Source organism: Babylonia areolata, chromosome 21 (assembly GCF_041734735.1).
Source record: "Babylonia areolata isolate BAREFJ2019XMU chromosome 21, ASM4173473v1, whole genome shotgun sequence".
NCBI classification, from domain to species: Eukaryota; Metazoa; Mollusca; class Gastropoda; order Neogastropoda; family Buccinidae; genus Babylonia; species Babylonia areolata.
Window position 1 is genome coordinate 16,608,120 of NC_134896.1, and position 16,782 is coordinate 16,624,901.

The window sequence follows — 16,782 nt, forward strand, 5'->3', positions numbered from 1 at the left end:
TTTCTCTTCTGACTGCATTTTGAAACATGTTGTACTGTCTCACCTATTGTCACTACAAATGGGGCTGTTCTCCTTAGGGAGATAGTGTTGCCACAGTGCAGCACCAGCTTTTTCTTGTCTGCAGTTACATGTTTTACAAAGTGGATTTTCTCTAAGAATTTTGCCAGGTTTAAATCTTTTCGTTGCCATACGCTTCTTTTACATATGTGCATGGTGCAAATGGGGCCCAGTTTATTGTCTAATCCAAAAAACTAGCACCCAGATCACCTCTCAAGGTCCTGTGGAGGTGGAGAGTTAAAATTCCAGTCTGTATATCAGACTTGAACTTGTAGACACTCGATTCTGTCACGTGCATTGCTACTAGGCCACCACTCCACTGCATGTACTAGTAATGTAGTTAAAATGTGCATACATGTGTGCGTGCCCATGCGACTATTGAGTGCAATTCCAATTTCGGCATTCCCCCATCTTCAACTGGAGTAAGAGTTGTAAGATTTTTTTCTGTCAAGCCATCTTTTGGTAAAACAGAAAAGAAAGCTGTCAGAGCATACACCCAATTTTCGTCAGACCTGGCCATAGTGACAAAAACTCTTGGTGGAATCTCAAGTTCAATAGTCAAATTAACATTTTACTTGATTGGGAGTGCAAGAGAAGGTTTTGCATCCATCTTCGAACATGATGTAAAATCAGTTAATTGCATGTACTATAATCAAGTAGTAGAGACCAGGAGCTAAAATTCATACTGGGCCGCAACAAATAATTTTTATCATCACCTGAGCTGGTTAATCAATCAATCAAAAACACTTTATTAATCCACATGGAAATTAAGTTGTGCAATCACAGGCTCATTGTAAACACTGGCAAGAGAGGAATTTTAAATTCAACCTTCGCTGGCTGTCACTTTTAACTACACACAGCTCATGTGGGTCATCCACGACCCATACTGCCGTCGCTTTTGACTACACATGGAAGCTCATGTTGGTCTTCCACGACCCATACTTTGTAAAGAGACAAAAACCTGTATATTCCTCCAAAGCTAATAACAAATTATAGAAAAGGAAAACATATCGTAACTGATTACACACACATGCGCTCACACTCTGAAGAAACATGCTCACGCATTCACACACACACAACTGATCACACACACACAAACGCAAAACACCACATGCACATACATATAAACCCTACTTATGCACGCAGAGATCGACTTAAATGACTCATAGCATCCTATACATGCACAAAGATATTCAGTCACACAGGTACATGCTGTTAGAGAAAGGGATGGAAGGGGGCCACAGCTTAAGACAGGCGAAAGGGACGGGAGGTAGTGGGAGAGTAGTGGGGTAGTGAAGCTATTGAAAGTAAAACTTCTTTATTTTCCTTCACTAATTGCAAATTAAACCTTCTGAAATCACTATAAAAAAGGTATGGGTCGTGCATGACCCACACGAGCTTTCGAGGGGTGACCACACTTTTTCCTCTTTAAAAAGCATGGGTCATACACGACCCACACAAGTGTCCATGTGTAGTTAAAACGCCACCTTTAATTACTCATTAACTAATTAATGAATTTTTTTCATTTTTGGCAAAAGTTGACCTTTTACTTTAGGTGTTGGAAGCATTTCTGAAATTTCGTAGAAAAATATTAAGAATTGGTTGAGATTTTGCGTTTTTGTACCCTTCTGGGTGGTGTACGACCCACGATAGCCAGTGAAGGTTAAGACTTAAGGTGACACATTTCTTTAGAAGAAAGTGGATGCAAATGGCTGCTGCACATAATATGCTTGTTCTTGTTGCTTTCAGTCCAGCTGACCTCATAGGGCATATCAGGACTGAAACCATATAAATGCTCAACCATGTCAACAAGAAACTGTCACATCTACTATAACAACCCACTAAGACAAACCCACGCAACAACCCACAGTTCAAAACACAGTATCCCAACCATTTAACTCCTTATGGCAAATAGGGCTAGGCCATGCTGAAGACGCCAGCCATTTTGATCATCCCCAGATTACAAAAAATTGTAAAAAAGGAAAAAAATATGCTGCAACACATCTTGTCTCAATGCTGTGGTAATGCATACTTTCCATATTGTCTAAAGATGTGAAAAGGATTCAATCATACACTCCACAATACTCAATTCTCTGACTAGGCACCATCTTTGGGTTGTAGTGATCCAACATGACTGAACCAGATTGTGTGCTGTCACCGTGTCAGGGTCAAAATCTGAAACGCTCGCTCACTCACAAGAAAATCATCAAAGACAAATCTCTTTTTTCATTGTGGTTTTAAAGTGTATTATTTGACATAAGAAGAGTCATGACACATGTCAAACATGAGAACAGGAATTGATGAATCATGAACAATTAACTTTGGGCGACGTCAAAACAAACAAACAAAAAAACTGAAAAGAAAAAAAAAAAAAAAAGAAGAAAATGTCAAGAGCAGTCACTTGAGCTCACATTAGATGCAGGGTTGTTTTTAACTATGCTTGATCACCACAGTGGAGAGGTAGAAGGATGAAAAGAAATGAAACTAATGGTATTCCCTAACCATAAAGTGGTTATTTTCATTTGTTGAAAGTTGTGAATTTGAATATCCTTCTTTGAATAGCTTTTTTTTTTTCTTAACTGCCAACCAATTCACATTGATCAGAGTGAATTATTTTCAGTCTTTCTTTCAATTTCTTTTTGCCAGACTGGCAACCAACTGAGACTGATCAGAACTCATTACTACATGAAATTCCAAGTCTGTCAATATTCATCTGCATATTTTTTTCTCAGCTCTGCAGAAGTGCTCATTATTTATCATGTACAAGAGAATCCAGAACAAATGTTACTGTTGGAATGACCATTTTCCAATTCTGATTTCTTAAGCTGTAGTTCAAGCCAGGTCTTAAAAAACAAACAACAACAACAAAAAAACCCATTCTTAAGTCTTGGCAGTTCTTATTACTTGACAGTTCAGGTTTTCAGAAGCCAGTTTACAGACACACAAATGAGAATAAAAGGTAGATACAATCATTTTGTTACGTAAGCAAAAGATTTGTATTAAAATATATATAAAAAAAGTTGAGATTTCTAAAGGGTTATGGATAAGAGGAAGCAGAGGAAGGGGTGTAATTGGGAGCAAGGACAGACAGAAAAAGAAACAAGGGAGAAGGAAAGAAACGGTTTGTGGGGGAAACAGTAAAATTGTGTGATCTTAATGAAAAGCTAACAGTCATGAAAATGATCACTGTTGCATACATGTTAACAACCAAACATAAATGTGTGCAAATTACATGAAAATGTTGTGCCCAATGACCACCATAGTTGTAAAAAAAAATTCCACAATTCCAAACAAATGTAAAGATATATAGGTCTTTTGTGTCTGCGTGTGTACTGTGTACATTTTTGTTTTTGTTATCCAATGTGATCTCCATCCTCTCTCTCCTCTCCTGGTAGCCGTTCATTAGATCCCCAATTCCTCTGCTCTTTTCCTGACCACAATTGGCTCTTGACGCATCCTTTCTATCACAAAAAAGAGATCTTCAGTACACCCACTTGTGGGGCAGGACAAGTCAAATTTTCCATTCATGAACCTTGGGCAGATGTTTTGCGAGTTTGAAAACCAACTTAAAATTCCTGGTTTGAATGCCGCCATGTAATCAGTCATGGTTGAAAACCCATATGAATATGCACAAATTTATGTGGAATGCTTGGTCACTTTTCTTTTTTCATCTGATATGTCTGAGAGCTAAGCAGAATCGTTCCTAGTCTCTAGTCAAACATTTCACTATAATCAACATTTTGAAACCCCCAGTACTTAATATGTAGATTTTCAGACATCAATCACACACAAAGAAATTCAAAAATTCCTACCTTCTCTCACTAGTCTAAGCACTAGAAAATTTAAAAATCTGAAATGTGATATCCTTTTTTCTTTTTAAAAATATCATGTAGAAACTCAAGCCTTTCAGTTACTCAAACTGATTGTATGCTTTTTTCCTCTCCTTTTTTATATCAAGTAGAAACTCAAGCCATTCAGTTACTCAAACTGATATGTGTGCTGTTTTTGTTTTTTTAATTTTTTTTTTTTCAACAAGTCCAGCTGCAACTGTAAAAATCTACTTTTGTATGCTCTAGGAGAAAAATGCTTATCAAGACCTTTAATTTCAAAAAGCTGTGTGACTATCCTGACTGATATCAGCTGTCACACACACAAAAAAAGTTTACCTACACTGGCTTTCTTGGACTGAATAGCAAGTAAAAGTTGCAGAAATTTATACCTGTCATGGGTATATGTTGTCAGAAGACATTTCAGGGGGTATAGATATTTTGTTTCTCTGTTTGTGGAAACAGAAAGAAAACCATACAGCATTCAACTTGTGGGCCGCAAACAGGTTCACGCATGAAAATTGTCTTTCCAGTTTTTCTTCAGCCAACTGCCTTGTCAGTCTGTACAGGCTGTACACACTGAGCTCCACAAGCTGTCAAGACCAAAGGGATGTACAGAATGAAGCATCTGTCCAAATTTCACCAGGCTGATGGCACCGTTTACTTTGAGGTCATCATTGTGACAAACTCTGAAACATAGTAGAACACACAATACTTGATTCAAAATTTGTCTTTGAATTTGATTGTCAGAAAAGGGCTAGGATTTGGAGGTAGTGAGGTGCTGCAATAGAGAAAGGACATAGAGAAAAATATTTCATTCATTCTCTTCCTCTTTTTAGTGTATTTTGAATTAATGTGGTCATCTTTGTTGTGCTAATTCAATGTAGTGTTAATTCAAAGCAGACATAGCAGGCAGCTGACCACCATTAAAAAGAAAAAGAAAAAAGAAACTATGCACTCCACAGACAGGCATGCAAATGGGGAAAAAAGAAAAGAAAAATGATTAACCATCAAAACCCAGCATAAAGATAATCTGCAATCAGAAACAGTGGGGCAGCTCTGTATAAATAATTTACCCTAAAATCTTACCATTTACACACTCCCCCACATTATCTTTACTCATCTCTCACTCCTCACACTATCTTTACTCATCTAGGGTCATCAGACTAACTTGAAATGCTTTAACTCCTACTCCAGATCTCCATGCCTGCTACAACTCCCCTACACCAGCATGACATAAGACCACTGCAGTAAAAAGAAGGGTTGTTCACTTATACGGCGAAAATCAATGGAGAATTGATTTAAACGGTCAAACAAAGGTTTGAGTTCCTGCTTCCATAATCTGTAAATGGCTTAGTTTAGAGAGTCAACTGTACTAAGCAAGAATAAATGAAATTAGAATAGTGTATTGGCACAAGAATACTCATACCAGGTCCACAGAAGTAATCAGGGTACAAGTTAACTCTGACTGGAGTAGACTGAGTTAATGCTTGAATCCAGAACCAAACCAGCTGAAGATCACTTTTCTCTCAAAGCCTCATGCAATGGGACATTGAAGTTCATTCGATACAGCAAATTTCCAAGCCTATTAATTTTTTTTTAATCCATGGGGACATGTATTCTGTCAATGGAAAAACGAAACAGTGAGAAAAAGAATAGGTCCTACTAATAGTAATACCATCAACATGACCATACAGAGGGAGAGATGGACTCTGGTAGAAAGACCGGTTTTAAAATCGGATATATAACGCAGCTCTTAAAGGTGATTTGCCATTGGTTGCTTTTTTGGAGAACAAATGGTAATTTTTCATAAAACATAGTTTATCTTCCACCAATCACATCACACAACTCAAAGCATTAACCAACAGACTAAGCAAAGCTGGCAATCGGCTATGATAACATGCCAAAGGCGGTGTTTTGTCAAGAGAGAGAGAGAGAAAACTTGTAACTATTTAAAACCTTTACCTTTCATGAAACCCAATAAAATACTCTGTTAAAAAAAAGAAAAAAAAGAGCGTCCAACGGCTTCTTTCTGTGTGAATGCATATATGTTGCACGTGCGTGCGCATACCATGTATGCAAGTTTCTAAAAGTAGGGAAGCAAGTGAATTTTCCAGTGACTTTGTCAGTAACCATCATCCACTTTCACACAAATGAAACCAGACAAACAAACATGTCCAAGGGAATCAACAGGTTAGGCACTGTGGGTTATAAGAACACTGGCAATTTAAAAGAAAGGAAAAAAAGCTTTGCTTTTGAACAGCCCATAAAATCTCTTAGGGTTTCACCAACAAGCAAACAAAAATATCATCCGACTTGTGATGGTAACTGGACTCTGAAATATAAAGTAAAATGCTCTACGTACTCATAAAAATCAAGACCACAACAGCTACATAACATCAGCACAATCTGAAACTATATATCGTATTTCATCATATTTCAATCTCATAATTCATAAATTTCCCTGATGATGAAACTAGTAAAAGTCAAACACAATGTCTGGATGGTCTGACTTTTTCTTTATTTTTAATTTCTTTTATAGTAAAAATGCCTGCATGGAATTCTGGCTGAAGTCTCTTGTGCACCTTGTCCATGTATGTAAGAAAAAGCTAGTAAAAGACAACGAATTGCACGCATAAAAACAAGTAATCAAAAAACACCTGTAAAACAGTCAAAACTATAGAAGACCGAGTTAGACATACCTTCGTAATTTACTTGACCGTCACCGTCTATGTCAGCTTCTCGGATCATCTCATCCACCTCCTCATCTGTCAATTTCTCCCCCAGGTTTGTCATTACATGACGCAATTCTGCCGCACTGATGAACCCATTGCCGTCTTTGTCAAACACTCGGAATGCTTCTCTGATTTCTTCCTCACTGTCTGTGTCCTTCATTTTCCGTGCCATCATTGTAAGAAACTCTGGGAAGTCGATTGTTCCATTTCCTGTGGGAAGAGGAAGGAAAATAACACTTAGTCATGCACCAATCAGTTTAAGATTAAAAAAAAAAAAAAAAAAAAAATCTTTAAAAAGCCAGGTATTTCTGAATGTCTTATTACACACACACACACACAAAAAGACATTAAAAAATAATTTTAAAACATATAAATTATATATATATATATATATATATACACACACACAGAGTATTTTCCACCACTGACATTTTTTCTTCTACAGCAGATATTTCCAGGTGGTTTTTTTTTTATTTTATATTTAATATAAATTTTTGTCTTGAAAAAAAAAAAAAAAAAAAAAAAAAAAAAAAAAAAAAATCCTCAATATAAATCTGACCATTTCAGGAAGACTTCAGCACACTTTCTAACAATTGCAAGCCTGTGAGCTGATTAAAAATTTAACAGCCAGTCTTGATTTACAACACCAGCAGATGTACATATATTTAAAAAAACAAAAACAAAAAAAACGTTAAGGCTTTCTCTATAAAAAGGAAAGAATGTGCATTTGAGTCTTTTTTTTTTTTTTTTTTTTACTTTGATTCACCAGAATTTTCAATTTAGCCTACGACTGTTGTCATACAAAGGACTGCTGTGGACAAGCAACAGTCTTGTGACAATGTTGAGACTGTATCCTCATTTTCACCTATGCCTGGATTTCTTTTTTCTTCTTTTTTTTCTTTGTTTATTTTACTTGTTTAATAAAAGTCTTCTTTTTTTCCCTTTATATATATATATATATATATATATATATATTACTGCCCCGTTCAATGCCATACTGGCCTGAAGTATCTGACAGTGAAAGTATAATCTTTCTTGAAAAGTTATGATCCAAAGAACACACAAATAAGCCAGCAACACTGCCAGCTGGTGGAGAGTGAAAGGGTATGAATAATAGAAACCAACATTTTGCTTCATTCAAATTATGTCAAAATACCCGATCAGCTCACAAATCCAAATGGAACAGAGGTAAGCTTTTACTATCCCATTCTAAAATCAGCTCCCAACACAAGTCATTTATGTAAGTGTATTTCTTGACAGCTCATATAAAAGAGATCCTTTTTTGCATTTCATTATTGCGACAAAAAAATGTAGCTGAAAATGCTTTTCATTTTAATATCAGAAATATTAGTAACTTCCCTGACAATAACATAAATAAACAAGAGGCAAGACCGTCAAGACTCACTTGTGATACACTTTAAAAAAAAAAAAAAAATAAAATAAAATTTAAAAAATCAAAAAAATCAATTGTTAAAATGTCTTCTGTATTTGATGTTAAACAGCTTTGGGTAATAAAAAAGAAAAAAGGCCTGAGTGCAGATTCGAACCCTGCATGTTCAGGTGGGAAGAAACTGTATTACTGCACCATTGTGGATCCATGAATGATGTTCAAAACTTGACATTTAAGCATGCTTTTTAAAGGGTGATAAATCGAGGCGGTATTCGAAGTGCAACGCTGTTAAAATCACATTATTTTTGTGTATCTCGGGCATTCACAAATTCTTTGAGGGCAATTAAGAATTCTTTAAAGTCCGTAAAGGAGACATGGCTATAATCACACTGCAACATTTAGCCATTTCTGTCTGGATCTAGATAGATTTACAAGTTTAGTTACTCCCGCCGGAAAAGTACGACACGATTGAATCAATTTCTCTTTTACGTTCATTCTAGTTAATTAAGTATCCACTTAAAAAGATTCATATGCCGTAAGCATGTTGATGATGTAGTCTGTGTCACTGTATGCGTTCTGTCCAGAATTAGTATTTCTTTCCATTTAATTGCAAACAAGAAAATCGAGGTCATGCCGTCTACTCACTAAGCACTGCCAACACACTACTGCAACTGGGATGAGGTAATATGGTGTTTTCAGAATCCTGGAAATGGCCTCGACGAAATAAACCGTTAATGATATGGGAAACAAGGCTTAATTCACGAGACTTATAAACTCTTATTGGTATGACTGAAGATTTTTTCCCCTACAATTTTAAAGCCAAATTTGGTACTGACGGACAAAGTATTTCAGAGAAAATGGTAATGTTAGTTTACCACTGACGCACAGACATACACACACACAGACAACTGAACACTGGGTTATAACATAGACTCACTTTGTTTACACAAGCGAGTCAAAAATAATCAAGGAGGAAAAAAAGAAAAAAAAAAGGGGGTGGTGGTAATCAATTTCATACTAATGATACCTGCAAGAACCTGCCTTTCAAAATTTCAACAGTTATGAATATTCAACCAGATGGATCAATGCAGTGTATGTATTTTCAAGGCCTGTCTAAATAAAAAACCAAGAGAGATAGTATGCCAACAAGATCAGAGAGATCATAAGACTTGATATAAATATATAAATTTTCTTTTACATTCATTGGCAGAAAGTTCTGCATTCAAGTTGTTTGTATAGCCCATGAGAAAGGGAGAGGACAAGGTTCAGAGAGAGAGAGAGAGAACTGTGTGCCATACCATCAGCATCCACCTCGTTGATCATGTCCTGAAGCTCTGCCTCTGTGGGGTTCTGACCTAGTGACCTCATCACAGTGCCCAATTCTTTGGTGGTGATGGTGCCATCTCCATCCTTGTCGAACAGAGAGAAGGCCTCTTTGAACTCTGCACACAGTGGAAACCAAGCAATGTGAATACCAATAATAATTACTACACAAGAGGCAAGACCTTCAAGACTCACTTTTGATACGCACTTTATCCAGTAAATGAATCCTGAGAAAATAAGATATATATATATATATATATATATATATATATATATATATATATATATATATATTATCAATAATCTTTGGAGGAAAAAAAAAAGTGAGCAGGATTCAACCATGAATGTTCTGTTCGGAAGCTAGTGGACTTTTTCACACCGCTACGGTGCATCTGACATCATGTGACCAAATTTAACATTTTAAGCTATGTGGTTTTCTTTGTGCAATAAAGATATATTGCAGGTAATAACACAGCTTAATTTTTTTCTTTTTTAAATCTTCAGATTTTTTTTGATTTTTTTTTAAAATTCAGCGGTAAAGGAGATGTTGCCATCGCTTAGGTACCCTGCAACATGTAGTTGTCGAGTTCTCAAGATCTACAGTGAGTCGAGACAAGGGTCGAGACAAGGCTGACAGAAAGTTAAGGAAACGGCCGATTCAATTTCTCATTGTTCGTTTAGTAAATTCAGTGCAGTAAACATGTGGATGGTGTAGTTAGTGTCACTGTACGTGTTCTGTCCAGAAATTTTATTTCTTTTAATTGCCAACAAGTAAAATGCCATACTGTCTCCTTACCAAACATAGCCTATGTTCCAGAAACTGGAAACCCCTATTATGGTGTTTTTGGATCTGGACAGAGCCCCAATGAATGGAAATGCGGCTTAATTCAGAAGACTTACAACCTATTATTGGTATGACTGTGAAAATAATTTTTCCTACTGTGTTCATTCCAAATTCGGTACTGGCAGATAAAGTATTTCCAGAGAAAACTGCAATGTTCAAGTTTACCACAGGCACACAGACATACATACACACACAAACACCAGTGTATAACACAGACTCAATTTGTTTACATTTTGCATTCTGTACTGTATGTTCTGACAGCCATGTTGACAGGCTCAACAACTTTCTGCTTAAGCAAGTTAAGGCTCAACAACTTTTTGCTGTAAAAAACAAACAAAAAACCAACCAACCAACAAACAAAAAAACAAACAAAAACCATCAAAACTCGGCCAAAACTTCCTTAGAAATTGCTTCAAACATGCATTAAGGCAGTCATTATTTGCAAGGAAGAAAGCATATGCAAACGAGTGGCTGGACACCTGATTATGAATGTTTTATTGTTATTGTTTTTTGTGTTTTATACAGCAAAAAGCTGCTGAGCGTTCCTACATTGCTGCCAGAATGTACAGCACAGAAGCAATAATTTTTTTGTTTGATTTTCCACATATCCAAAATAGCAACTACGAAAATGTGATCAAAAACGAAAGTAATGTTGTTGTTGATCAACTTGAGTGATTCTGTTTATCCTGATGATGATTACATGCTAAAGGTACATCAACAGGAAGGGGGCAGGGTTGTCATTAAGTAGGTTTTGAAAAATAAAAAAAATGGCTTGAAAACTTTCTGGGGGGGTTTCATCTGTTTTGCAAAAATTACAAATAGTTCAGGAAGTGAAAGGGTTAAATGAGTGTATGTCAGGTGGAAGACCCCTTTCTTCTCGAAGATTTGTAAACTGAACCATGTGGAACACATGTGGAAATGGAGTTGGCACATATCGAATGAAAAAGATTCTCCCTGGTCTGATGATTGGTTTGAACTTTAAGGAGAATGACAGTGATGAAACTGAGTAGATACAGGCAGCCTCGACCGCAAAACTGAAGCCAAGACTGAAAAATGTTGATTCTGCCTATTTTCCCCAAGCCTATAACTTGAGTGACGTTTAAGAAATAAAGATGTTTTATATAGGAATTAAGTTGAATTTCTCCTCTTTCCTATGCTGTCCTTGTTTTTCTTCAATATTTTGTCTTGTTGAGTAAACGAGTAAACATGGATAGCCGGAGAGCTTTTTGCATGCCGTCGCTGCCTGCCCCGACAGATCACGTCCGCGGATTTGCGGGTCAATCTTTCTTTCGCTTCGTTTGCCTGGATTCTTTTGACCTACAAGGCTATTTCTAGCACTACTGTGTTCATTTAAGCCTGCACTTTTTAGCGGTTATTGTTTTAGCATAATAAACTTATTTTTGCAAATGTAGCACTTGAAAAAAGATTTTCGCTTTTTTATTTTTGTACGTGCATGGTATATTTCTCAAAACTGGTAATAAATTTTGAATGAATAACTGGTAATAAACGAAAGCTCTTTTCCCTTTCGAATGGTATACGAAACTACTGTGTGACGTTAATGGTGACAAGCCCCGAGTCGAAAGAGCAGCTGTGCATCATTCAGATGCCAAAATGGCAGCTACCCATGATCTAAGACACACGCCTAACTTCAACATCGACAGAATCATAATTTTTGCTGTGGGGTGTTTGTTTTGACTTGCAGTTTTAATCTAAGCTCACTGTAGAGTTATTTCAACAGACGTTTCGTTTAAAAAAAAAAAAAAAAAAGAAAAAAAGAAAAAAAAGAAAAAGAAAAAAAAGGCTGCCAGTTCATACTGATACTGTGATAGCCCATTTCATAATTCAGTCTATCCAATCAGACAGTTTTTGAGCAGGTGACTATGACAGAATATGTGCAGCAAACATTGGAAGAGAAGGAGAGAGAGAGAAGAGGTGTAAGATGACAGGTCAAAAGCCAGCCACAGGGTGTGGAAATGGACGTGGCAGTTGGCCTCGAGTGTACCGTTATTTCAATGCATACTGATAGACATAGACAACCGCCTGTGCACAATGATTTTCATGAAACGCAGGGTTAAAAGTGCATTGGTCATGAAACATGTGCTTTTAGTTTTAATGCGTTCTGTCAATGAATCAGATGGTTAATTTATTTGAAGTGGAGGTAAGCCAGTTGTACAGCAGGCACCTGAGTGTCATCAAAGAACTTCACCCTGTAACTTGGGCAAGTTCCCAGCTGTCAAAAAGCTTATTTGCTCAGTTTCTGAAAATATGATTGGCTTTAGTTTTTATATTAACTGTACCCACATTCATCATTGTTGGGACAGTTATTCACTTACATGGTCTACACTAGTGATTTGTTATCAGAAACTTAAATTTCTTGATCTCCCATCCAGGCTTCTAAGAATGCACACATGTGCATCTCTGACTAAAATGAGAGGACTAGTTTCGGCTACAGAATCTGAAAGACGCTCTGTAAAATTGGTGTCAAACAAAAGAACGAGCACGGTCAAACAACAGTGCTCGATTCTTCTCTTTTCACTAATTTTCAGTCAGCAGCTTATCTTCGTAAATCAGCCACTGCTGCGAAGTCCATAACTTTCGTCTTATCTCCCTTAAAATGAAACTTGCTATGCTCACAATGAGGCTTGTCGAGTATTCTGTGATACAGTTCAAAATCAAAATGCCTCTGCTATTATAGCTTGACGCTCCAAAACACAAAGACAACAAAATGACTGCTTCTGAATCTGCTGACGTTGATCAGCCAGCTTCAAAAGGGGACCAGTCACCGAATAAGAAAAGCCATACTCACCAATGTTCATGTGCACATGTGTATCTCTTTCTGTGAGTGAGTGAGTGTTCATGTGTACTGTTTGTAAGGCAGTGTGTGGTGTCTTTAGATAAAAGAATGCTTTCTTGACCTGTGATTGACTGGACTTTCTAGAACCACATGAGGATTCCCTAAAATGCCCCAATGGGAGTCCTGAGGACTCTGTAAGCAAACCAACAGTAGGACTCCCTGTCCCAGGTTTTTTGGTATTGTAATTTAAAATAAAAAAATCCCCCCCCCCCCCCCCCCTGGAATTCTCAAAATTCCCTGGCATGGAAAGAGCACTATTTCAAAATAAGTCTCAAGGACAGAATTGAAATTGTGGAACTTTATTTTATCGTGCGTGTGTGTGTGTGTGTGTGTGCATTATATATTAATACCCTTTTACAGCACTGTGCTGAAACAATGTTCTGCAGCACCCATTATTTTTTTCTTCTTAGTTGAATGTGTTCTGTGCATATCTAGATTATATATATATATATATATATATAAAAGAGATTCCTTTTCAGTTTTCTTCAGGTAATCAATGAATAAAAGATGATTTAATTAATTTATTTAATCAATTTTAATGGATGTTATATTATACACTGGGTGACCCCATTCATGCACAAGAATTGGAATTAGTGTGAATGGTTGTAGAGTTATTTAGACAAAATGAGATGTTTTCATATCAGCAGAAGCTACTAGTAATGAATCAGAACCATGCCCACAAGCCCCAGCACTGGCACTGTGGCAGCCAGATATATTCAGACAGGGAACAGGCACACTGGGAGACAAGTTGAAGCAGAGAATGAGTCAGGGTGGATAGGGAGACAAACAATACAGGTGGGCGTAGAATGCTCAAGGACATACTGATACCATGTACACTAAAAAAAAATTAATGTCTGCTGGCAGCAAGAGCTCAGCCTTCAGATAGTTAACTATTGTCCTGACAAACAAGATAATTCACTGCTTGTGATAAAAGATTTACCACTTGTAACTTTATTACATTTCTGTCCTTATTAAATAATGAAACTTTCCTTGCAAGCACATAAAAAGAAAGTGCAAGCACAAGACACACATGTGCCAGAACATACAGCACACTTGCTAGTGCATGTAATACCGGTACAATACAGCACACTTGCTAGTGCATATATATTGATACAATGTATCTGTATAAACTGCATATTACTAGTTACTGCACAAAACAAAAACCACAAATACGGAATGACTTTTGTTCTTCTTCATGTTTTAAAAACAAAAACCACAAATACGGAATGATTTTTGCTCTTCTTCATGTTTTAATAATCGTTACGGACACTGGTCTAAATTACAGAAACAACGTAACAAGTTTTCAAATGTTCTGTGACACAGACTAATTTGGCTTCAGAATAAGAAGGGGGGAAACAGAAGTGTAAATAATGCATTTCATGGCATACTGAGCATCTCATCCAGAAGTAATGGGGCTGAACACACTCCAAAATATTTTGCCATTTCCTTCACTTCTAGTTCTTTATTTTTGTATTTATCTTACACATGACATTGTAAATGTAAAATAATTCTTCGCAATCAATGTTCGATGTTCAGCATTATCATATTTACTCTCATGTATTCATTCTCATACTAGCATTATTCTTTTTATACAGTTTTTGAGTTGTATGCTTGCTTCTCTTCACCCCTGGCACACACACACACACACACATGAATGGATTACTCACCAGCAATCTGTTCTTCTGTCAGTTGATCAGCCTGAAACAAACACAGGAAGATCAGTATGCATCTGACTTTTTTTTTTTTTTTTTTTTTTAAACAAATTTTCGTTGATTTGTGTTCTGTTTATGGAGGAACAAGAGAATCTTTGCTCATTGTCAGATTCATACATGCACTTATAACTTAAAAAACAAAAAAAAAGTTGCTGACCCATTCTTTGCCAACTAACCACATCTGGCAGTAATTTTTCTGAGGGCAATAAGCATTCCCATATCCATAAAAGACAAAAAATGGGGTTAGGGTTTGGGGTGTGGGGAAGAGAGAGAGAGAACTTAACTATTTCATTGCAAGGCCGCCGGCCTGTTTCCAATGGAGGTACACGTATACAATTGAGACAAAATACTGAAAATAAAGGGGGAAGGGACCAATGTCATAGACACATTTGAGACACAGAGAGAGAGAGAGAGACAGAGAGAGAGAGAGACAGACAGAGAGATTTAACTATTATTAACATTTTCTGTCAGTGTCAAACACAGAAAAAACAACAACAGCATACTCCCAAGCCCAAAATATAACCTTTCACATTGACCATTCTCACATTGCCAATTTGGTCCATAATTATCAAAAACACCCACCTACACAAAATAAGCCAAACCATGTATTTGTGTTAAGTATCCAAAGTTAATTTTCAGTAAGACTGATAAGTATTCAAACTTTGTGTTTCTGAATGTGTGTGTGTGTGTGTGTGTGTGTGTACACATGCACAAATGTGTGCACACAATTGTTACTGAGTTAGCTATTGTGTGAGTACACTGCCACTGAATCCTATCAAATGTACACCATACCTTTAGTACTGTTATCAGTATTTGATAAGATTTTGTATGCAAACACAAACACTGCACCTGACAAATTTACACCAACAGCTTTGTTGTCTATTAACTGAGTGTAAACATACACAAGTAACAAACTATAAGCTGATATTACACAGCTCCAAGCCTTCAGAAACACAGCTCTAAGCCTATCAATTACCATACACCACTTAAAATATGCAGTCAGACAGTGGTTCACTAGCTTCCAGTTCATCCATCTTCATTTTTCTTCAGTCTGTTGCACATTAAATTTTTGTAACATAAAATGGATCACCCATACTGCCATGGAAAGTGTTATGGGCATGGTATCACATTATTTGAAACTAATAAGGAAGTGTAAAAGTGAAGTTTTGTCTCTGGCTGCTATTTGAAACCCAGTACTACACTTCTGAATGTAATTTTAATACACGTACGCATTAGTGAACTGCACCCTTTATGAGGGGCACATGACGACTGCTGCAATCCTTCTGACTTGTCAGAATGTCTGGTGGTCTAGATGATTAATTGTGTCTACCTCTCTTATGTTCACCCCTGCAACTCCCAACACTAACGTCGTCACGTTGCATCACTGTCGGTGTCATCAGTTGGAAATCCAGCGTGGCTGCTAATATAGTAATATGCTATATATTTTCGTCATACACTTGACAGTTGCACTGTAAAGAAGCTAAAAAATAAAATGCATCACACAATTTACATTTCACTGACTTCAAACTAAATGCATGCCTAAAACTGGTGTGCTTACCGGCTTCTCAACACTAATAGCATGGCCGGTTGATGAAAAACCTTGTGGTTCCAGAATTACCATGCATCAAATAAACAGAAAATATGATTAGCATCGAAAGGAAATACAATTCGATCACAAAATAATGCAGTCCCCAACTGCTGATGCTTTGAATCTGGACTTACCATGTCGGATTTTGTGAGTGCTCGGAATCAGTCACTATTCACCTCTCACAGCGAACTTTGTTGCCTTCAATGCCGAGTGTCAGGTTCGGATGCTGCAACGCTTGTTAGCACCACAAATGTTCGAACAATATTTGGTGTTCTTGATTCCAGTGAACAAGCTATACACTTACACTTCCAAGAACCGTTCTAATCCTTAGAACTACTACTAGACCTATAGTACTGGGTATAAACTTCACCAGTTCAGCATCAGTACATAAGCAACTATCACTTCGAAGCGGAGATGCTGATGGCGGCTACACTTTTTACGCGGCAGCTCAT

General features: G+C 36.9%; 1 protein-coding gene across 2 annotated transcripts in view; it reads right to left on the bottom strand.

The window, feature by feature from the left end:
* Positions 1 to 4,059: 4,059 nt before the first annotated feature.
* Positions 4,060 to 16,782, bottom strand: part of LOC143295691 (calmodulin) — a 37,063-nt gene continuing 24,340 nt past the window's right edge. The window contains exons 1-5 of one of the 2 annotated variants that reach the window (XM_076607311.1): positions 16,465 to 16,782; positions 14,698 to 14,728; positions 9,308 to 9,451; positions 6,587 to 6,829; positions 4,060 to 4,573 (exon numbers count right to left, since the gene is read on the bottom strand). In XM_076607311.1, the coding sequence (XP_076463426.1) occupies positions 4,545 to 4,573; positions 6,587 to 6,829; positions 9,308 to 9,451; positions 14,698 to 14,728; positions 16,465 to 16,467 (450 nt within the window). In that variant the 5' untranslated portion in view covers positions 16,468 to 16,782 and the 3' untranslated portion in view covers positions 4,060 to 4,544. The remainder of the gene's footprint in view (positions 4,574 to 6,586; positions 6,830 to 9,307; positions 9,452 to 14,697; positions 14,729 to 16,464) is intronic. The other variant, XM_076607312.1, reaches the window with a different exon arrangement.